This window comes from Myxine glutinosa, unplaced genomic scaffold, assembly GCF_964187855.1.
Source record: "Myxine glutinosa unplaced genomic scaffold, kmMyxGlut1.1 SCAFFOLD_2304, whole genome shotgun sequence".
NCBI lineage: Eukaryota > Metazoa > Chordata > Myxini > Myxiniformes > Myxinidae > Myxine > Myxine glutinosa.
This window is the reverse complement of record NW_027618399.1, coordinates 11,449-34,189: the sequence shown is the minus strand read 5'-3', so window position 1 is coordinate 34,189 and position 22,741 is coordinate 11,449. Positions and strand designations below refer to the sequence as shown.

The 22,741-nt window shown below is 52.3% G+C and overlaps 1 protein-coding gene across 3 annotated transcripts in view; it reads right to left on the bottom strand.

The window, feature by feature from the left end:
• The window catches only part of LOC137438961 (alpha-N-acetylgalactosaminide alpha-2,6-sialyltransferase 5), a 61,924-nt gene extending 39,601 nt beyond the window's left edge, over window positions 1–22,323 (bottom strand). For 2 of the 3 annotated variants that reach the window (XM_078769374.1, XM_078769376.1), the window contains exons 1-3: window positions 21,982–22,323; window positions 14,307–14,415; window positions 7,922–7,990 (exon numbers count right to left, since the gene is read on the bottom strand). In XM_078769374.1, coding sequence (XP_078625500.1) covers window positions 7,922–7,972 — 51 coding nt within the window. In that variant the 5' untranslated portion in view covers window positions 7,973–7,990; window positions 14,307–14,415; window positions 21,982–22,323. The remainder of the gene's footprint in view (window positions 1–7,921; window positions 7,991–14,306; window positions 14,416–21,981) is intronic. The other variant, XM_078769375.1, reaches the window with a different exon arrangement.
• Between the last annotated feature and the right edge of the window lie 418 nt (window positions 22,324–22,741).

The following is a 22,741-nucleotide window of genomic DNA, read 5'->3' as shown; positions in this document are numbered from 1 at the left end:
GTTTGGTCATGTGTTGAGGAAGGATGAAAGTGAGTGATGGTACTTGAGAAGAGTGATGGAAATGAATGTAGAAGGAAGTAGAAGACAGGGAAGACCGAGAAAGACTTGGCTAAAGATGGTGGAAGAAGAAATGCGGGCAAGGGGGTTAACAAGGAGAGATGCAGAAAATAGGGCAAAATGGAGAAGATTGTCATGGGGACCGCAAGGCTAACCCCTGCTCTAGCAGGGAAAATGGCCTTTTAAAATGCATGTTGTGTGTTGTTGTTGTTCCCCGCTAGAGCGGGGGTTAGCCTTGCGGGCCCCATGACAATCATGGTTCCCTGTTTGAGGCAATGTTTTTATGGCCGGATGCCCTTCCTGACGCCAACCCTTGGTCACGCTCTTACGATGCGCAGGGATACAGTGTGCCTATTCTGAATCGGGGTACACACCGTGATCATTCATCCCAGCAAGCTGGTACTCAATTTGCCGACCTCGGAAGGATGACAGGCTGAGTCAACCCCCTGGCGTTAATTCAGTGATCGACCGGGATTCGAACCCAGGATCCTAGGATCCCGAGCCGGCACCCTAACCGCTAAGCCAACGCCAGGCTGTAATTCAATTTTGGTGAAGATCCGGACCCAGATCTGGGTTAGAGATTATTTTAAAGTGATTCTTCACCATTCACCATTGAGAGATAGAGGTAAAACCGATATATAGCAGGATATCTCAAAAAGTTATGGACGGATTCAGACAAAACTTAGTGGACAGGTTGTGTGTGTGACTAAGACTAATCAATCCGATTTTGGTGAAGATCTGAATATGGATTCGGATACAAGAATTATTTAATTTTTTAGGTGATTCCTCACAACCGAGAGATCAGGCAAAAAATTGATATATAACATGATATTTAAAAAGATATGGACGAGTTATGACTAATAGTCCGGCAGATATGTGAAGAATTGTGGTAGAATTGTGCCTTTGATGATACAAGCATGAAACTTGGCACACAGTTAGGGCATACCCTTACAGTGAAATTTGGATGTAGGGGCATTCCAGATTTCTCCTTGGCCCAAAATGGCGGCCATTTTACAAAATGGCGGCTAAGAAGGACATATTTACCTATTATTTCAGACTTGTCATTTGTGCTGCTATTGAAACACAATGTAATGAGCATATTATAAATTGTCATGTACATGCTATGCAATACCTTCATACTGGGTTCAAAATTGGAATCTACGGTGGCCTATAAGGGGCAGAACAAATGGTTTACCATTGCAATAGACAGGACTGGTCTAGCGGTTTAATTATTTAACTTTGCATGACTATCTGATTTCTCCTGGGTGTAATTTTGGTTCAATACCTTTATATGAACAACTTTGATGTAGCTTTATGAACTTTCCTATCATAGACTAGGTGACTATAAGGAACAATGCAAGGCTAGTGAAAAGTTACGAAAGCGAATTACTATATTTATGATAATAATGTATGTATTTCTTTTTCAGATGATAACTCGACTGCACTGCACCTTCGCTCATTGACTGTAGTAGCTACCTAGATTTGGTTCCCAATTTGTATATTGATTGGATGGTGGTGGTGGATAATGCTTAATTGACAATGGCCAACAAAAATTTCAAGCTATTAGACCCCCAAAGCCTTAGTACATCTGGAACAAACATGCCTTATCTGACAGATTGGGAGAAGTGTGTGTTATGTCAGGAGGTCACCGATGAGGCCCTTGCCTGTCCAGCTGATTCCAAGCGAACCACAGGGTCCGGATACCAAACTCTTGCAGATTATCTCCTCACCTTCAGCCAGATGGGCTGCCTGCCAAAATCTCTAGAACTGTCCCGCCTGGACGATGGTGAAGGTATCCAGTCAACCTTCCAGAGCCACAAGGCTAAGTGGCATGATTCATGCAGACTGAAATACAACAAAACTGAACTGCATCGGGCACAAAAAAGAGAAACGTCTAGTGAAGAAACCGCAAGTGTCTCAAGAAAGTACACCCGTCACAGAGTACATGTAGACCACACACAGCCACAGCCTGAAAAGTGTTTCTTTTGTGACAAACCAGCGGGTACTAATTCTCTGCGAAAAGCTTCCACCTTCGACCTCGATAAACATGTCAGGACAGCTGCCCTGAAACTAGGAGATCAGGCACTTCTTGCTAAACTGAGTGCAGGTGACCTTATAGCACAAGATGCACAGTACCACGTGAAGTGTCTGGTGTCACTTTATAACAAAGCAAGGGCCACAAGCACAACACTGAATGAACAAGATGATATCAATCACGGTATAGCACTTGGAGAGCTAGTGTCCTACATCGATGATGCCCGCACAGATGCTCTTGTGACACCAGTGTTCAAGCTGGTAGACCTAGCAAGACTATACACCACCAGGCTGGAACAGCTTGGAACAGTCTTGACCAGGCGTGTCCACTCCACCAAACTCAAAGATCGAATCATGACATATTTTCCAGACCTAGAGGAGCACATGTCCGGTCGAGATATTCTGCTTGCTTTCAACCAGGATGTTGGCTCAGCCCTTCAGAAGGCATGTGATCACGACACTGACAGTGATGGAGTTTGTCTTGCTTGAGCCGCAAATATAGTTCGTAGAGACATGTTGAAAATGAACTCAACATTTAGTGGTTCATTTGAAGCCCACTGCCAAGAACATTCGGTACCTAATTCGCTTGTATCACTAGTTTCTATGATCTTGAATGGTCCTAACATCCAAGAGCAGTCAAGCCACTCGTCGGTATCAACACCTACTCTCACAATCTCACAACTCCTTATGTTCAACAGTTACTCACGCCGCAGAGAGAGTAGCAGTACTACCACGTCCACGAGGCACAGTCACAATCGGGAGACTCCCCTGCCTGTGTACCTGGGCACCCTTATCCACACAAAGACTCGAAAAAGAGACCTGGTTGATACTATGTTCAACCTGGGTCTCTCGATCTCCTATGACAGGGTGCTTAGCATCTCCACGGACTTGGGGAACAGAATCTGCCGTTTCTTCCAAAATGAGGGTACAGTTTGCCCCCCTGAGCTAAAAAGTGACCTCTTCACAACTGGGGCAGTGGATAACATTGATCATAACCCCAGTTCAACAAGTGCCCACGACTCCTTCCATGGCACTGGCATTTCACTTTTCCAGCACCCAAATAGCGATAGCCGTGGAGTTCAACGGGTAAACCCAGATGACACATCAACAACACACCTGCCACAGTCATACACCATCGTACCTCCTGTTGTTCTGGGTAAATGTGACCCACCTGTACCCAAGCTAGCGGGTCCCAACAAAAGCAACTGCCAACTCATCCCTGAAGCAATGCAGATTGAGTACAGGTAACTGATTATTGTGTTTGAACTGTGGACAGTTATATGTGTACCTAAATAACCAAGACTTGTTAACTTGTGTGGACTTGTTTGTTCTTAATTGTGTTCATTATCTTGCATTTTGACAGGTGGCTGGAGCAGATGGAGAAGACAGTGCTATCTGACACACCACTTAAGGGAGACGAGACAGTATCATGGGCTGGATACCATGCCAGCAAGCAGTCTATTCCAGAAGAACCAGAGTGTAGTGTGGCCTTAACTTCATTGCTGCCTCTCTTCTATGACCAGGCAAAATCTGTGGCAATGATTCGTCACTCCATGGATGTCATCAAGAAAGCAATCGATATTCTGAATCCAGGTCAGATCCCTGTAATCACACTTGATCAGCCACTGTACACACTTGCCAAACAGATCCAATGGAGATGGCCAGAAACACACGGAGAAGATCACTTTGTCATGGTCTTTGGTGGACTCCATATTGAGATGGCAGCATGGAAAACCCTCGGTGACCTTCTGGATAGCAGTGGGTGGACAGGCGTTCTGATGCTTGCAGGGGTTGCTACAAGTGGTACTGCTGATTCCTTCCTGAAAGTGACCCATGTGACACGCACACGACGAGCACACCAAGTCACAGCCAGTACTCTCTATCTTCTCCTGAAGGAAGCCTACAGCCAGTACACCAGTGGACTAGATGAGGGACAGGATACGATACCACTAGATGACTGGTGCGGTGAACAAGCCAATGCAAGTCCACAGTTTCAGTTCTGGTTCCTAATTATGCAGCTAGAACTGGCAGTCCTGATCTATGTGAGATCCGTCCGTGAAGGAAACTTCCAACTGTACACTGATGCTCTGACCAAGCTTGTACCATGGTTCTTCGCCTTGGGACATACAAACTATGCCAGGTGGATCCCAGTTCACTTGCGCGACATGGTGACACTTGCAACAAAGCATCCAACTGTATACGCACAGTTTCTGGCAGGAAACTTCACCATGAAGAAGACTACACGTGCATTCTCTGCCATAGCCTTAGACCAGGCACACGAGCAAAATAATGCATTGGTGAAAGGTGATGGAGGGGCTGTAGGTCTTACGGAGAATGCTGCAGCTTTGCGCCGATGGATGGTGTCTGGTCCAGAGATGGCCAAACTGATCTATAAGTTCGAGGCCACAACAGAAAAAAGAATTAGGAAAACTGAACTAAAACACCATGAACAGACAAAGCACACGCAGGTAGCCTTTGCTCGAGATGTGAGAGCACTCACCCGTGTCATAGGAGAGATGGGGAACCCATTCTGTGACGACAGCAAAGATCTCTTGGTGCTAGACAGCAGAGACCTGGCAGACCCAGCAGTCATCAACACCCTTTACCAGATCGAGAAGCTGGGAAAAGAACAGTATGACACATATGTGAACGAGAGGCTTGTACATCAGACAAAGCCTATCACTGACCCAATAAAAAGAAACAATCTCCCTCTCTTCAGCCGACCCCCAGTCAGAGAGAAGTCAAGAACAGAGTTGAAGGTGGTATCTCTGAAGAATGACTGCGTTCTGTTCTCCAGGCTGTTTATTGCATCCCAGACACGGAATGGAGATCTTGATGAATTCTTTGCACATGAAAACCAAGCTTGTCCCCCTGCATTGTCACAAATGGGCAAAATCCGGCTTGGAACCAAGTCTGATCTGGTTGGGTGCTTAGAAGATCTGATCACCTCACGGGAAAATGATGATGTAAGCCCCCCTGTTGAAGTCATGATCCTGGATGGAGCAGCCATCGTGAACATGCTGGCACCTCGTAATGCGAAGACCTTCTCTGAGTATGCATCACTAGTATTCTTGCCATACATCACATCTCAGATACAAAATAAGAGCAGGGTTGATATTATCTGGGATGAATATTTCCCAGACAGTTTGAAAGCCGACACCAGGAAGACGAGGGGTAAAGGCACCAGGAGACGAGTTGAGCCATCTAGTTCCATCCCTCAAAACTGGCAGGCCTTCCTTCGCATAGACGAGAACAAGGTGGAGTTGTTTGACTTTCTAGCAACGAGGATAGCAAACATTGAGACTGACAAGCAAATCGTCACCACAAACCACAAAGAAGTTTTTTGTACACAGCCACGAGATGTTACTGGTCTTTCCCCGTGTAGTCACGAGGAGGCAGATACAAGGATACTACTCCATGTCCAAGATGCAGTCAGACAGGGCTATACCAAGGTGTCAATCCGCACAGTGGACACAGATGTTTTGATCCTTGCAGTGGCAGCAACTGGATATCTTGACATCGATGAACTCTGGGTTGCTTTTGGCACAGGGAAGAATTTCAGGCACTTGGCAGCTCACGAGATGGCTGTGGCACTGGGACCAAACAAGTGCCGAGGGTTGCCATTCTTCCACGCCTTCACTGGGTGTGACACCGTGTCCTGCTTCGGCGGAAGGGGGAAGAAAACAGCATGGGAAACATGGAAAGCCTATGATGAGGTCACCTCAGCTTTCTGCGCACTGGCTGCCACACCAACCATTTCAACTGCAAATGACAACATGGATCCACTGGAGCGTTTTGTTGTTCTGCTCTACGATCGAACAAGCAGCCAGGAACATGTTAACGATGCCCGCAAGCATCTCTTCACCCAGACTGGTAGATCAATAGAGGCTATCCCACCAACGCAAGAAGCCCTCAGACAACACATCAAGAGAGCTGCCTACCAAGCCGGCTTTTGTTGGGGCCAGATGATGATTTGCGCACCTGAGCTCCCATCGCCAAGTGAATGGGGTTGGAAACAGAGTAATAACGGCTGGGGGATATATTGGACAACCCTCACAGAGGCAACTGAGGCATGCCGACAATTGATTAGATGTGGATGCAAGAAGGGTTGCAGGAAACAGTGCAAGTGTGTTAAGGCCGCACTCCAGTGCTCAGCTCTGTGTCACTGTGCAGGGGAGTGCACACGATAGTATACAGGAGGAATAACACACCTGTTACATATACACAAACATGTGGAAGACTGTTTTGTAGACTGTTTTATAGTGAAAGTCACTTCCACAGCGTTAATGTGGCATTTTCACTTCATTTCCATTGTGTTTCTGGAGTTTGCTCAAAATAGCTCAAAAAGTAATTATTTTTGTAAAGAATAAGGACCAAATAAATGTTATGTGAGTTTGTTGACATTTAATTATGATCTTACAACCTGTTTACGTGAAAAAAACATCATAGGTGTGCTTGAGCAATAAGTAAATCTAGTTTTATAGACATCGGTACTGTGTATCTTATTATCCGTAAACGGCCATTTTTAAAATGGCCGCCATTTTGTCCCTAGGAAAAGATTTGAATGCCCCTATATCCAAAAATCTTCCTAGTAGTATGCTCTATCAGTGTTCAAAATTTCATGCTTGTATCACCAAAAGCACAATTTTTTCACATATCTGCTGGGCTATAAACTTGGTGGACGAGTTGGTTCGGTGACAAGAACAAGCTGATTAGATTTTGGTTCAGGTCTGAATCCAGATCTGGCGTATCAGTGGGATACAAAACAAACTGTTCAGCCTGGCGGAGGTTTGCTCTACCAAGCGCCGTACTAGTTCCCCAAGCATTTACAGTTGGGAGCCCAGCTAGGCAGGCACCCATTGTATATTTGTCTAGTGTCACGTCCCAATACAAACCTCTCAATGTGTGGACACGCGAGTCGAGGATCGGGCACAGTCACTAAATCGTGCTGCGAGGCTGAGACAAATTCTGAGAGTCAAACCCTTCTCTTTCATAACTAAGTCGGTACGGAAATATCTTTCATGCAACTTTTCCAATGATTGAAACCCCAATCTCACCTCGACTACCAACATATCACTAACTGTTTTTGCTCTTCTTTTTGAACGCTTCGCAAATTGCTTTGCTTAGACCGTAGATTCTTACAAATAGACCGCCTCTCTCGCTACTTCAGATTTGTCACTGTGTGCTGGGTTTAACAGAGTGGACCAGGTCATCAAGTTCATTTATCAATCATGAGTCAGGAAAGCAACATGTAAGAATCTTTGACCTCTGACAGGAAATTATTTAGCTTACCTGGTCAATCATGTCAGCTCTACTGTACCATTTTGACAAGGTCCTATACAGCAATGACAATTTCCTCCCCAAGTGATGTTTATTTTTTAAATCCAGCCTTGCAGTGTCTCTAAATAATAATAATAATAATAATAATAATAATAATAAATAATAATAATTAAGGCCCATACTCTTGATATAATTTTCGCGGTGTTTGTGGCAAGTCGAGAAACGTTTCAAACTGACAACAATTCCTGGACAAGACAGGACTGGACAGTATCACAGGTCAAGCCTGCTGGTGGTTGAGGACAGGCAGATGGACAAATACACGGATGCATTGGCCCCTTTCAAGGCACTTGAAAGACAAATTACTAAGCAATGATTCACACACTTTATCACCAAAAAATTAAGGTATCATTCCTTCTCGCACTTCACAGACTGGCAAGAACACGGAAAACTCACGGCCGTCGGAGCCAAGTTAGTTCTCAACGTGACAACGAATGTTGCACTGAATGGAATCCAGGATTAAATAAAGTACTTCGAGTTAACACTTACACACCTGTCTCTTCATCCATTGCCAAGCAGGAGGCTTTTGAGGATCCTCTTGCATCTCCAAATGGAGTCACCTACAAAAACAATGAAATAACTCATGTGACTTTTGAGAGCAAATCACCAAGTTGAGTGGTGGGAAGGAAATTAATGAGTAAAAACAATAATTGGGGATGGAAAAAGGAATATACAAGTTTTACAAATAAAAATTCCATGGGAAGGGAGGGTGGAGGAGAGAGCGGCAGATGACGACACAGACATGTCATTTAGCTTCCGTAACCAATTTTCCACAATATCACGGTTATAAAATGATATCATTTAATGGCTCTTCAACACCACTCACGCGAACTACCAAACTACTGACTTAAAGTACGCATGTCATTCGTTATACAATACCTTCAAAGTCGACAGATCGAGAAGTAAGAAATGGGTTACAGAGGAAAAGCTAGTCCTGAGTCCAATTCAAATCTGATCCCTTTCTCCCCAACCCCCAACCCCCCTACCCCAGAACCCTAGGTCTCATTCCCCCTTTTAGGCCCATCTCCACCCGATCTTCGCTTGTTGTCCCTCCCACAGTCCCGTACCTTCCTTTTCCTCTCAGATTCTCCTCGTTTTCTTTATTTTCAAATTTAAATTATTTATTTCCTCAATTTAACATCTCCTCCCCCTTTCCCTCTCACATGGGTACAGCATGAGAAGATCGCCCGTACCTTATTGGTTTGGGAACATCCGCTCATAAATATATTTGATGAAAATTGTATTAATCGTATGCAAGACATCTTTTATCTGCAACGATAGCTCAAATTTACCTAAGACTTTAGAGTATTTACTTTAGAGTATTACTTTAGAGTAATACCAAATTCAGATCCTGGGGGGACAGGGCCTTCTCCATCGCTGCTCCCACCCTCTGGAACTCACTACCTCACACCATCAGAGACTCCTCCTCACTCACCACATTCAAAACATCACTCAAGACCCACCTGTTCAACACTGCATTCAACATTTAACCCACAGCATTTAACCCCTGACTATCTCTTCTCCTTCTCCTTCTCCTTCTCCTTCCTTTTGCTTTGATTATTTACCGATTGATTTTTGTCTTTTTGCACTTGTTTTTTGTACTCTGTCAAAGCGCCTTTGGGCTTCTTGAAAAGCGCTATATAAAATAAATGTATTATTATTATTATTTACTAATCTTGGAGAAAACATTATCTAACAGAAGTTGGTGCAGAGGTAGGGAAGAAATGTCAGTGCAGGAATGTTTGCAATATTACTACAACTACAACTACTCGTTTAATAACCATTTTCCCTTATGAGGTGGTTGGTTGGACGATGGCCCCTCTCCACTTAGTCCTGTCAAAAGCATCCACCTCCAACCTCAACAACTGCAAATCTCTACTGATCTCATCATTCCAGGTCTACCTCTTGGTGTTTTCCCCTCAAACGCTAAAGTAGAGTGACTTTCTTGACAGGCTCATCTCTCATTCTCGCCACATGCCCAAATCTTGTGTGTTTTCTCTTTCTTAACTCTTCCTCAGTACATACTAGTTTTAATCCTCTTTCTTATGTCCACACTACTCTGCTTATCCTTTAGTGTCACCCCAGACATCCATCTCATCATCCTTAGATCTGCTTATCCTTTGTATTGTTCTCTCATCTCCTGCAGAAACCTCGGGAGGACAGAGCACAGAAAGGGCAGATGGTCCAGGGCTTCAACCAAACAGTCCACCGACATTTGTCATCATCCCCAATCCTGCTGCATTATCTTAATTACCCCCATTACCCTTTCCTAACCCAACCATATAATGTGCTAGTTTCAGGTTGTTGTTTTGGGGGGGGGGGGGGGGGGGGTCGGGGTTTTTATACTGAATCGAGGCTCGTGAAAGAGCGAACATTTACTTCACAAACAAATCAACCAGACAAACAAAATATATAAAAAGAGGGAGCGGAAGACAAGAAGCGGAGAGAAGAGGAAGCACACAAACACAACATTTGAGAGCAGGGAGATGTGTGGGAGGGAGAGGGTTTGGGGGGAGGAGGCGTGGGGGAAGGGGGGGGGGGGGGTGGGAGAAGTATAAAACACAAGGACACCAAGGACTTCCAGGCCAAAAGTTGCTATTTCAAAAAAGTGGAATTGGGGTGAAATTAGCGGGAGGAGAAAAGATCAAGGTTTTGGATGGGGGAAGATAAGAGATGGTGGTGAACAGCTGTTTTAAAGACCTGGGGAGTGGAGTGGGATTGAAGAGAGTGAGGGAGTTTGTTCCAGAGGTGGGAGAAAAGAGGAATGAAGGAGTGAAGGTGAGCAGAGAGTCTTGATTTTGACAGTTTAACCAGAAGAGGGTTGCAGGCAGATCTTGTGCGACCTGTAGGAATATTTGCGGGACAGAGCCCAGAGAGAGCTGGGGGGCAAGGCCAGAGAGGAGTCCGTAGAAGACGGAAAGACCACCAACCTGCCTGCGGTGAGTGAGTGAGAGGCCCTTGGAGTTAGCTTCATCGCGGGAGATTCCAATGATTCTGAATGCTTTGGTTTCAACAGCGTGAAGACGAGCTCGGTGTGAGGCAGGAGCACCAGCCCAGAGGGGAGAGCAGTATTCCATTGAGCTGCGGATGAAAGCCTTGTATGTGGTGAGGAGCTCAGGTGTGCCAAGGAAGGACTTCGCACGACGGAGGATGCCCAGTCGGCAACTGGCTTTGGAGGCCAGATTTGAAATGTGGTTTCCCCAGGAAAGATCATGGCAGATAGTGAGACCCAAAAGCTTGAGTGACAGAACTTCTTGGAGAGGATTATTCAGAAAGTGGATGGGAGGGTTGTCCAGTCGGTCTTTTCGGAGAGACATCGTAAGAGTGTGATATTTGTCAGGATTGAAAGACATGTTCCACTTGTTTGCCCAGTCTGTGATTTTGTCCAGGTCTGCAGAGAGTGAGGAGGTTGCAGACTGCCAATCTGAGGGATGAAGAATGGAGCGACAGAGAGTAGAGTCATCAGCAAATAGATAGAGGATTTTCAAGAGAGTCAGAGAGATCATTGATGAAGACCAGAAAAAGCACGGGGCCCAGAACACTGCCTTGGGGAACTCCAGCCTGAACAGGAAGGGGAGATGAGAGAAACCCATTCAGGGCCACACGTTGACTTCGACTAGAGAGGAAGTCCGCCAGCCATGCGTGGAGATTTCCATGGATACCAAAAGAGGAGAGTTTGGTGAGCAGAGCGGGGAGCCAGACCGTATCGAAGGCACATGATATGTCAAGGGAGACAGCTCTAATTTCCTGTTTGGCATTGAGGACCTCCATCCATTGTTGAGAAAGCAGTAGCATGTCCAGAGTAGAGTGACCAGGTCTGAAACCAAATTGATGATCAGAGATCAAGCCATTGGAGAAGAGGAAAGATTTCATATCTGAAGCAATGATGGATTCCATGACTTTGCTGATAATTGGGAGAAGGCTGATTGGTCTGTAGTTGCTGGGATCTGTTTTTGCACCTTTTTTGTGCAAAGCGGTGATTTTGGCAGATTTCCAAGCAGATGGCAGATGACCTTGAGCAAAAGAGCGGGTGAAGAGAACAGAGAGAGGGAGTGAAAGAGCGGAAGAACAGGATTTTACGACCCGTGGGCTGATGCCGTCAGGTCCAGTTGCAGAATCAGAGTCGAGGGTTGACAGAAACTTTTCCACCTTGTCAGGAGGAAAGGACACAGAGTCCAGGAGCAGCTGGGTACGGCTGGGTACGGTGGGTACAGAGAGGGATGGGTTTGGGACACACGATTTAGAGGCAAACACAGTGTTGAGGCATTCAGCTTTTTCACGTGTGGAGTCAGCCGTGTGGCCGTTTGAGGTGAGGGAGGGGATGGAGGGGGAACAAACACCAGAAGCAGATTTGACCAGACGCCACCAGGATTTGGAAGAAGGAGACAGATAAGAGAGTTCGGTCCTGAAAACGGAGAGATATCGTTTCCTGGCTCTCCTGAGGGTGGACACACTTGTTTCGGGCTTTGTGAAAGGAAATGAGATTTCCTTCCGTTGGATTTGCTTTTCAGGAGACGAAAGCAAGTTGTTTCTGGGCAATAGCCTCACCACAAGATTCCGTGTACCATGGACGGGAGGAAGGGTATGACAACTGAAGACGAGATGGGATAAATCTGTGCATGAGAGAGAGCAATTTACTTTGGAAGAATTCCCAGCATGAGTTGATGTCAGAGGCGGTAGAGATGGGAGACCAGTCCAGATGATTGATGGCTGCTTGAAGACCGTGCCAGTTGGCCTGAGTGAAATGCCAGACTCGTAGACGCTGAGGAGGCTCTCTGAGAATGGTCAGAGAGATGTCCACTTTAACAAGCACATGATCAGATGAGCCGATTGGAGCAGAAGAAGAGCAGCAGACATTTTCAGGGAAGTTAGTCATAACCAAGTCCAGAAGAGAGGATGCTCCGTTGACTGAGATCCGGGTCGGGAAATTGACAGATTGTGTCAGTCCCAGTGAGTCACAGAAGTCCTTTGCTGAAGAGCCATGGCTGGTGAGAGAGGTACCCACACCAGCCAACTGGCATGGTGACAATTGCAATCACCACATATGAGGAAGAGAGAGTTGGGATGGGTAGATAGAAGTTGGTCCATATTATCAGACAGCGAGATGTAGATGGAGTCAACACTGTTTGGTGGACGGTACAACACACATGAACAAAAGGTGGGAGCGAAGGGGAAGCCGTAGCCAACGGTATTCCTGGGGGTGAGGTGGAGAGAGGGCAGTGCAGGGCGAGTGAGGAAGAGAGTTTTTTTAAAATAAAGATAGCAACCCCACCTCCAGGACGAGGCTCAGGTCTATCATACCGGAGGAGGGAGTAACCTGGGAGAGATACCAAGGAATCAGAGACATCATGAAGAAGGAAAGTTTCTGTTAAGCAGATCACGTCTGGTTTGTCAGAAGCAACCTGTATGGAGAGATCAGTCAAGTTTGAGCGAAGGCCCCGGATGTTTGAAGTCCATACTGTTAAAGAAGAGGAAGGGGGAGCATCGGATACAGAACAGGGGGGGGAGGGGGAGCGGTAGGGTAAGATGTGGAAGAGGAGGAAGAGGTAGGGAGAGATGTTGAAGGTGTGTCAGAGATTTCAGAATAGCTTGGAGAAAGGGAAGAATGGGGTGGACAAAAGGTTTGATGGTGATTGGGTGAGGCGCAATGAGGTGTTATTTGAGGAGGGGGACGAGTGAGGCAGAAGGTTGAGGGAGATGAAGGTGAAAGTTGGAAGGGGGAAAAAGCGGGGAGGACGCTTTGAGGAGGAGGGGTGAGAGGGGAGTCTAGGAGGGGAGGGGTGTGGGGGGAGTTTAGGAGGGAAGGGGCAAGGGGTGAGATTTGAAAGGGATGGGTGATGGGGAAGATTTGGAGGGGAGGGGCAAGGGAGAAGATTTGAAAGAGATGGGTGATGGGGATGATTTGGAGGGGAGGGGCAAGGGGGTAGATTTAGAGGGGAGGAGTGATGGGAAAGTTTTGGAGGGGAGGGGTGATGGGGAAGTTTTGGAGGGAAGGGGTGATGTGGAAGATTTGGAGGGGAGGGGCAAGGGGGAAGATTTGAAAGGGATGGGTGATGGGGAAGATTTGGAGGGGAGGAGCAAGGGGGAATATTTGAAAGAGATGGGTGATGGGGAAGATTTGGAGGGGAGGGGTGTTGGGGAAGTTTTGGAGGGAAGGGGTGATGGGGAAGATTTGGAGGGGAGGGGTGAGATTGGATTTTGAAAAGTGTACGATTAATGGGAAACGAACATTTATTGCAAAATGAGTTTGAGACCTTCGAGTCAAAAATACGTTTGAGGACGCTGAAGGATGGGTGGAGTGCTGGAGAGTTTAGGGAATGTATGAAAGAGGCACTCTAAGAGATGGAATTTTTTTTTGGAATGAATAGATTTGGTGAGCAAGTCGAAAGCATCCTTTTATAGAAGAAGAAGAAAAAGGTGTTATAGTATACGACAGAATAGTTCTTCAGGGGACAGTTTAAACATTTTTTAACAACGTGATCACGAACAACGTGGTCGAAGAACGAACGAACAAATAAGAACGAACAAACGGATATGAACAGAGAATGAAATATTTTTTTGGTTTTTTTTTTTTGAGTTGAGATTTTAAAACAAGGAAGTATGGGGTGAAAAGACCGTGAAAAACAGTGACCGAAAGTAATTGCAGCGCAATCGAAGAACTGCTGAGACAAAAACAAAGCCTCAAGCCAAGGTCGGACACGGTAGCCTACTAGTACTACACTAGGCCTCAGAATACGCGGCACGAACTAACCGACGATTCTGTACACAGGTATGAAAAACCAACACCGAGAATCCTATTAAAGACACACCAATAGTTACACACACCGAAAGAAAGATACGGTTTCGACAAAAACACAATTGTGAAAAATTACTTAACTTCAAAAGCGTGCGCGCATGGACAGCTTTGAAGAGACGTGACCTCCAATCTCTATCAGCGTTTCCTCCCCTCCTGTTTTTACTGAGAGGAAAGGTTGGGGTGGAGAGGAACTGAAAAGAGAGGAGGGCAAGAGAGCAGGTGAGGCAGGAGGCAGAAGGGTTTATTTAAAATGGTGAGTTAATGATGATGGTTTGGGTTTATATAAAATTGTGGGTTGAGGCAATTCTGGTGAGTAAAGGGGTCTTTGGGGTTTTAAGGGTATTCGGGGTCTAAGGAGTCTTTGGGATCTTAAAGGCCTTAAAGGTATTAGGGATTTTCAAGGGTCTTTGGGATCTTTGTGGTCTTAGGGGTCTTTAAAGGGTATTAAGGGCATTTAGGGTGTTTGGGTTCTTAAGAGGTCTAATCTCCCAAGCATGTAGAAAGGGTATGACAATCCTTTTCAAATTTCAAGTCAATCGGATGAAAATTGAGGATTTTAGCAATTCGAAAAAAAGTGATTGATCTTTGGCCAATGTTGACCTTTTGGCCAACGCTGATCTCAAAAATAGATGGTGGTTGAATTCAGTTCGCCAATATGTAGATCCTATTCAAATTTCAAGTCAATCGGTTGAAAATTGAAGAGTTTAGAAATTTGAAAAAAAGCGGTTGACCTTTGGCCAATGTTGACCTTTTGATTTCACAGATAGATAGGAATTTGTCAGACAACGAACCCCACCATTTGGTGAAGTTTTGTGAAGATCGGTTAAAAACTGTGACCTGTAGGCAAGTATAAGTGGGTGGACAGACAAACACACAAACACACAAACCAACAAACAAACACACACACTTATGATCAACATACATGCAATTTTTATTTTTATTTTTTTGCCAAGTAACAAACCGGAGTGATCAACATACTTGTCAGGATTTTTTTTTGGCCAAACTCCACATCTATAATAGTTTCATCAAAAACAAAAATACCCTGCTCTCGCTACCCTCACTGCTCCATGTCCGCGCGAACCACTCATTGCTACCCGTCCACGCTACCTCCTCACCGCTCCCCGTCCATGCTACCTCCTCACCGCTCCCCGTCCTCGCCGCCCCTCACCGCTCCCCGTCCTCGCTACCTCCTCACCGCTCCCGGTCCTCGCCGCCACTCACCGCTCCCCGTCCTCGCCGCCACTCACCGCTCCCCGTCCTCGCCGCCACTCACCGCTCCCCGTCCTCGCCGCCACTCACCGCTCCCCGTCCTCGCCGCCACTCACCGCTCCCCGTCCTCGCCGCCACTCACCGCTCCCAGTCCTCGCCGCCACTCACCGCTCCCAGTCCTCGCCGCCACTCACCGCTCCCAGTCCTCGCCGCCACTCACCGCTCCCAGTCCTCGCCGCCACTCACCGCTCCCAGTCCTCGCCGCCACTCACCGCTCCCAGTCCTCGCCGCCACTCACCGCTCCCAGTCCTCGCCGCCACTCACCGCTCCCAGTCCTCGCCGCCACTCACCGCTCCCAGTCCTCGCCGCCACTCACCGCTCCCAGTCCTCCCCGCCACTCACCGCTCCCAGTCCTCGCCGCCACTCACCGCTCCCAGTCCTCGCCGCCACTCACCGCTCCCAGTCCTCGCCGCCACTCACCGCTCCCAGTCCTCGCCGCCACTCACCGCTCCCAGTCCTCGCCGCCACTCACCGCTCCCAGTCCTCGCCGCCACTCACCGCTCCCCGTCCTCGCCGCCACTCACCGCTCCCCGTCCTCGCCGCCACTCACCGCTCCCCGTCCTCGCCGCCACTCACCGCTCGTCCCGTCCTCGCCGCCACTCACCGCTCGTCCCGTCCTCGCCGCCACTCACCGCTCGTCCCTCCCTCGCTAGCCCCTCACCGCTCCCCGTCCTCACTACGTCCTCACCGCTGCCAGTCCTCGGTACCCCCCACCGCTCCCAATCCTCGGTACCCCCCACCGCTCCCAGTCCTCGGTACCCCCCACCGCTCCCAGTACTCGGTACCCCCCCACCGCTCCCCGTCCTCGCGACCCCTCACCGCTCCACGTCCTCGCGACCCCTCACCGCTCCCCGTCCTCGCGACCCCTCACCGCTCCCCGTCCTCGCGACCCCTCACCGCTCCCCGTCCTCGCGGCCCCTCACCGCTCCCCGTCCACGCTACCTCCTCACCGCTCCCCGTCCTCGCCGCCCCTCACCGCTCCCCGTCCTCGCCGCCCCTCACCGCTCCCCGTCCTCGCCGCCCCTCACCGCTCCCCGTCCTCGCCGCCCCTCATCGCTCCCCGTCCTCGCCCCTCCTCACCGCTCCCGGTCCTCGCCGCCACTCACCGCTCCCCGTCCTCGCCGCCACTCACCGCTCCCCGTCCTCGCCGCCACTCACCGCTCCCCGTCCTCGCCGCCACTCACCGCTCCCCGTCCTCGCCGCCACTCACCGCTCCCCGTCCTCGCCGCCACTCACCGCTCCCCGTCCTCGCCGCCACTCACCGCTCCCCGTCCTCGCCGCCACTCACCGCTCCCCGTCCTCGCCGCCACTCACCGCTCCCCGTCCTCGCCGCCACTCACCGCTCCCCGTCCTCGCCGCCACTCACCGCTCCCCGTCCTCGCCGCCACTCACCGCTCCCCGTCCTCGCCGCCACTCACCGCTCCCCGTCCTCGCCGCCACTCACCGCTCCCCGTCCTCGCTGCCACTCACCGCTCCCCGTCCTCGCCGCCACTCACCGCTCCCCGTCCTCGCCGACACTCACCGCTCCCAGTCCTCGCCGCCACTCACCGCTCCCAGTCCTCGCCGCCACTCACCGCTCCCAGTCCTCGCCGCCACTCACCGCTCCCAGTCCTCGCCGCCACTCACCGCTCCCAGTCCTCGCCGCCACTCACCGCTCCCAGTCCTCGCCGCCATTCACCGCTCCCAGTCCTCGCCGCCACTCACCGCTCCCCGTCCTCGCCGCCACTCACCGCTCCCCGTCCTCGCCGCTCCCCGGCCTCTCCGCCACTCACCGCTCCCCGTCCTCGCCGCCACTCACCGCTCCCCGTCCTCGCCACCACTCACCGCTCCCCGTCCTCGCCGCCACTCACCGCTCGTCCCTCCCTCGCTAGCCCCTCACCGCTCCCCGTCCTCACTACGTCCTCACCGCTGCCAGTCATCGGTACCCCCCACCGCTCCCAGTCCTCGGTACCCCCCACCGCTCCCAGTCCTCGGTACCCCCCACCGCTCCCAGTACTCGGTACCCCCCCACCGCTCCCCGTCCTCGCGACCCCCCCACCGCTCCCCGTCCTCGCGACCCCTCACCGCTCCCCGTCCTCGCGACCCCTCACCGCTCCCCGTCCTCGCGACCCCTCACCGCTCCCCGTCCTCGCGACCCCTCACCGCTCCCCGTCCTCGCGACCCTCACCGCTCCCCGTCCTCGCGACCCCTCACCGCTCCCCGTCCTCGCGACCCCTCACCGCTCCCCGTCCTCGCGACCCCTCACCGCTCCCCGTCCTCGCGACCCCTCACCGCTCCCCGTCCTCGCGACCCCTCACCGCTCCCCGTCCTCGCGACCCCTCACCGCTCCCCGTCCTCGCGACCCCTCACCGTCCCCGTCCTCGCGACCCCTCACCGCTCCCCGTCCTCGCGACCCCTCACCGCTCCCCGTCCTCGCGACCCCTCACCGCTCCCCGTCCTCGCGACCCCTCACCGCTCCCCGTCCTCGCGACCCCTCACCGCTCCCCGTCCTCGCGACCCCTCACCGCTCCCCGTCCTCGCGACCCCTCACCGCTCCCCGTCCTCGAGACCCCTCACCGCTCCCCGTCCTCGCGACCCCTCACCGCTCCCCGTCCCCGCGACCCCTCACCGCTCCCCGTCCTCGCGACCCCTCACCGCTCCCCGTCCTCGCGACCCCTCACCGCTCCCCGTCCTCGCGACCCCTCACCGCTCCCCGTCCTCGCGACCCCCTCACCGCTCCCCGTCCTCGCGACCCCCTCACCGCTCCCCGTCCTCGCGACCCCCTCACCGCTCCCCGTCCTCGCGACCCCCTCACCGCTCCACGGCCTCGCGACCCCTCACCGCTCCCCGTCCTCGCGACCCCTCACCGCTCCCCGTCCTCGCGGCGACTCCTCACCGCTCCCCGTCCTCGCGGCGACCCACCGCTCCCCGTCCTCGCGACCCACCGCTCCCCGTCCTCGCGACCCCTCACCGCTCCCCGTCCTCGCGACCCACCGCTCCCCGTCCTCGCGACCCCTCACCGCTCCCCGTCCTCGCGACCCCTCACCGCTCCCCGCCCTCGCGACCCCTCACCGCTCCCCGTCCTCACGACCCCGTCCTCGTCCTAGTGACCCCTCACCGCTCCCCGGCCTCGCGACCCCTCACCGCTCCACGTCCTCGCGACTCCTCACCGCTCCCCGTCCTCGCGACCCCTCATCGCTCCCCGTCCTCGCGACCTCCTCACCGCTCCCTGTCCTCGCGACCTCACTACTCCCTGTCCTTGCTACTCCCTCACCGTTCCCCGGCCTCGCTACCCCTCACCGCTTCCCGTCCTCGCTACCCCTCACCGCTTCCCGTCCTCGCTACCCCTCACCGCTCCCCGTCCTCGCTACTCCCTCACCGCTCCCCGTCCTCGCTACTCCCTCACCGCTCCCCGTCCTCGCTATCCCTCACCGCTCCCCGTCCTCGCTATCCCTCACCGCTCCCCGTCCTCGCTATCCCTCACCGCTCCCCGTCCTCGCTATCCCTCACCGCTCCCCGTCCTCGCTATCCCTCACCGCTCCCTGTCCTCGCTATCCCTCACCGCTCCCTGTCCTCGCTATCCCTCACTGCTCCCTGTCCTCGCTATCCCTCACCGCTCCCAGTCCTCGCTATCCCTCACCGCTCCCTGTCCTCGCTATCCCTCACCGCTCCCTGTCCTCGCTATCCCTCACCGCTCCGTCCTCGCTATCCCTCACCGCTCCCTGTCCTCGCTATCCCTCACCGCTCCCTGTCCTCGCTATCCCTCACCGCTCCCTGTCCTCGCTATCCCTCACCGCTCCCTGTCCTCGCTATCCCTCACCGCTCCCTGTCCTCGCTATCCCTCACCGCTCCCTGTCCTCGCTATCCCTCACCGCTCCCTGTCCTCGCTGTCCCTCACCGCTCCCTGTCCTCGCTATCCCTCACCGCTCCCTGTCCTCGCTATCCCTCACCGCTCCCTGTCCTCGCTATCCCTCACCGCTCCCTGTCCTCGCTATCCCTCACCGCTCCCTGTCCTCGCTATCCCTCACCGCTCCCTGTCCTCGCTATCCCTCACCGCTCCCTGTCCTCGCTATCCCTCACCGCTCCCTGTCCTCGCTATCCCTCACCGCTCCCTGTCCTCGCTATCCCTCACCGCTCCCTGTCCTCGCTATCCCTCACCGCTCCCTGTCCTCGCTATCCCTCACCGCTCCCTGTCCTCGCTATCCCTCACCGCTCCCTGTCCTCGCTATCCCTCACCGCTCCCTGTCCTCGCTATCCCTCACCGCTCCCTGTCCTCGCTATCCCTCACCGCTCCCTGTCCTCGCTATCCCTCACCGCTCCCTGTCCTCGCTATCCCTCACCGCTCCCTGGCCTCGCTATCCCTCACCGCTCCCTGGCCTCGCTATCCCTCACCGCTTCCTGTCCTCGCTGTCCCTCACCGCTCCCTGTCCTCCCTACCCCTCACCACTTTCCTCGCTACTCCCTCACCGCTCCCTGTCCTCGCTACCCTTCACCACTGGCCTCACTACTCCCTCACCGCTCCCTGTCCTCGCTACCCCTCACCACTGTCCTCGCTAACCCTCACCGCTCCCTGACCTCGCTACTCCCTCACCGCTCCCTGACCTCGCAACTCCCTCACCGCTCCGTCCTCGCTACCCCTCACCGCTCCCTGTCCTCGCTATTCCTCACCGCTTCCTGTCCTCGATATCCCTCACCGCTTCCTGTCCTCGCTACACCTCACCGCTCCCTGTCCTCGCTACACCTCACCGCTCCCTGTCCTCGCTACACCTCACTGCTCCCTGTCCTCGATATCCCTCACCGCTTCCTGTCCTCGCTACACCTCACCCTGTCCTCGCTACTACCTCACCGCTCTGTCCTCGCTACCCCTCACCACTTTCCTCGCCACTCCCTCACCGCTCCGTCCTCGCTACCCTTCACCACTGGCCTCACTACTCCCTCACCGCTCCCTGTCCTCGCTACTCCTCACCACTGTCCTCGCTACCCCTCACCGCTCCCTGACCTCGCTACTCCCTCACCGCTCCCTGTCCACGCTACCCCTCACCACTTTCCTCGCTACTACCTCACCGCTGTCCTCGCTACTACCTCACCGCTGCCTGTTCTCGCTACTACCTCACCGCTTCCTGTCCTCGCTACTCCTCACCGCTTCCGGGCCTCGCTACTCCCTCACCGCTCCCTGTCCTCGCTATCTCTCACCGCTCCCTGTCCTCGCTATCTCTCACCGCTCCCTGGCCTCGCTGTCCCTCACCGCTCCCTGGCCCTCACCGCTCCCTGGCCTCGCTGTCCCTCACCGCTCCCTGTCCTCGCTATCTCTCACCGCTCCCTGTCCTCACTATCTCTCACCGCTCCCTGGCCTCGCTATCTCTCACCGCTCCCTGGCCTCGCTATCCCTCACCGCTCCCTCTTCACCGCTCCCTGTCCTCGCTATCCCTCACCGCTCCCTGTCCTCGCTATCCCTCACCGCTCCCTGTCCTCGCTATCCCTCACCGCTCCCTGTCCTCGCTATCCCTCACCGCTCCCTGTCCTCGCTATCTCTCACCGCTCCCTGGCCTCGTTGTCCCTCACCGCTCCCTGTCCTCGCTATCTCTCACCGCTCCCTGGCCTCGCTGTCCCTCACCGCTCCCTGTCCTCGCTACTCCCTCACCTCACCGCTCCCTGTCCTCGGTACCCCTCACCACTGTCCTCGCTGCGCTCACCGCTCCCTGTCCTCGCTACTCCCTCACCGCTCCCTGTCCTCGCTACTCCCTCACCGCTCCCTGTCCTCGCTACTCCCTCACCACTGGCCTCACTGCCCCTCACTGCTCCCTGACCTCGCTATCCCTCACCGCTCCCTGTCCTCGCTACTCCCTCACCGCTCCCTGTCCTCGGTACCCCTCACCACTGTCCTCGCTGCCCCTCACCACTCAGAAGGTATTCAAAAGTTGAACAAATGAGCAGAAAACATTTCACAATAGAACGGCACTCAGTAGAGTAGAGAGCCTCCACCTGGTTGGTCATATTAGTCATCATTCAATGGTGAAGAATCACTTTTAAAATCCTACTCGCCGGATCCGGATCTTCACCAAAATCTAATAATTTCGTTCTTGTCACATTCGCGACATCTCTGCCAAATTTCATCCGAATCCGTCCACAACTTTTTGAGATATATTGTTTGCAAACGGACAGACAATGGTGAAAACATAACCTTCTTTGGTGGCGGATGTAACCATATAAGACCATAATGTAACCATGTAGGTGACAGCCTCTGTGCACGACACCACATTAGATATCCCGCCAACATTTCAAACAATAACCCCTGATAGTGATAACATTCAATAAATCACAATCACTTATCGTAGTCAGTCAGGTGTCCGTGAAATGATACATTAAGACAACATATTCGACTACACGTACATAATTAGAGAAGCTGTTACACGTGTCTGAACCTAGATTGATAAACAATTTCACCAATTGAATTAGGGAAAACCGCCATTGCATTGGGATGAGGAAGTCGGACTCAGAGCCAGAGGTACCTGTACTGCGCCGATGTCCGGTGTCGGTGAGGGTCAGCGGTCAGTCCACCCTCGTGGCGAATCTCCACACGACACTTGACGGAGGTAGAGCGAATAGGAACTGGGATATGAATCGCCACAAATACACTCACACACCATAAACCATGTCCGCGGGCGTCACCTCAATTACACAACGTTTAGGAATTAGCGGTTTAGCGCCCACTCCGTACAACTTCTTCTTCCTCCTCCTCCTATATTTCTTCCTCCTCCTCTCCTGCTGCTTAGTCTTCTTCCTCCTCTATATTTTTCTCCTCCTCCTCCGCTTCCCCTTCTTCTTCTTCTCCTTCATCCTACTTCCTTTCTATTTTTTTTTCCAATTTTCCTGATCTTTACAGGAACAAATCGAACAGGCACCGCCCACTGCTCATAGTCACACCCACCCATTAAACTCCTCCCCTCCAGGTCGTTCTCTTGTGAAGAATTTTCCATCACAGGTTTTGGCCTTTTCCTTTCTCGTTTTCCTTGCAGAAGCAAAACTGTAATTACAATGATTGTTTTCTGAGATTGGTCCATGCCCCTTAATCATACAAGGAACACACACGAAGGGGCCATTTGTTTGCCTCATCGTGCTCCCTGTGGATGAGGGCTGTAATTTGGTCGTGGTGCCGGCGATAGCTTGCCTATCTTCACGAAGGACGTCGACACATCGTGGAATTTTATTACGTCCAACAACTAATGTTGAAAGACGGTGTAGCATTGTGTTTGATGACGCAATCGCGTA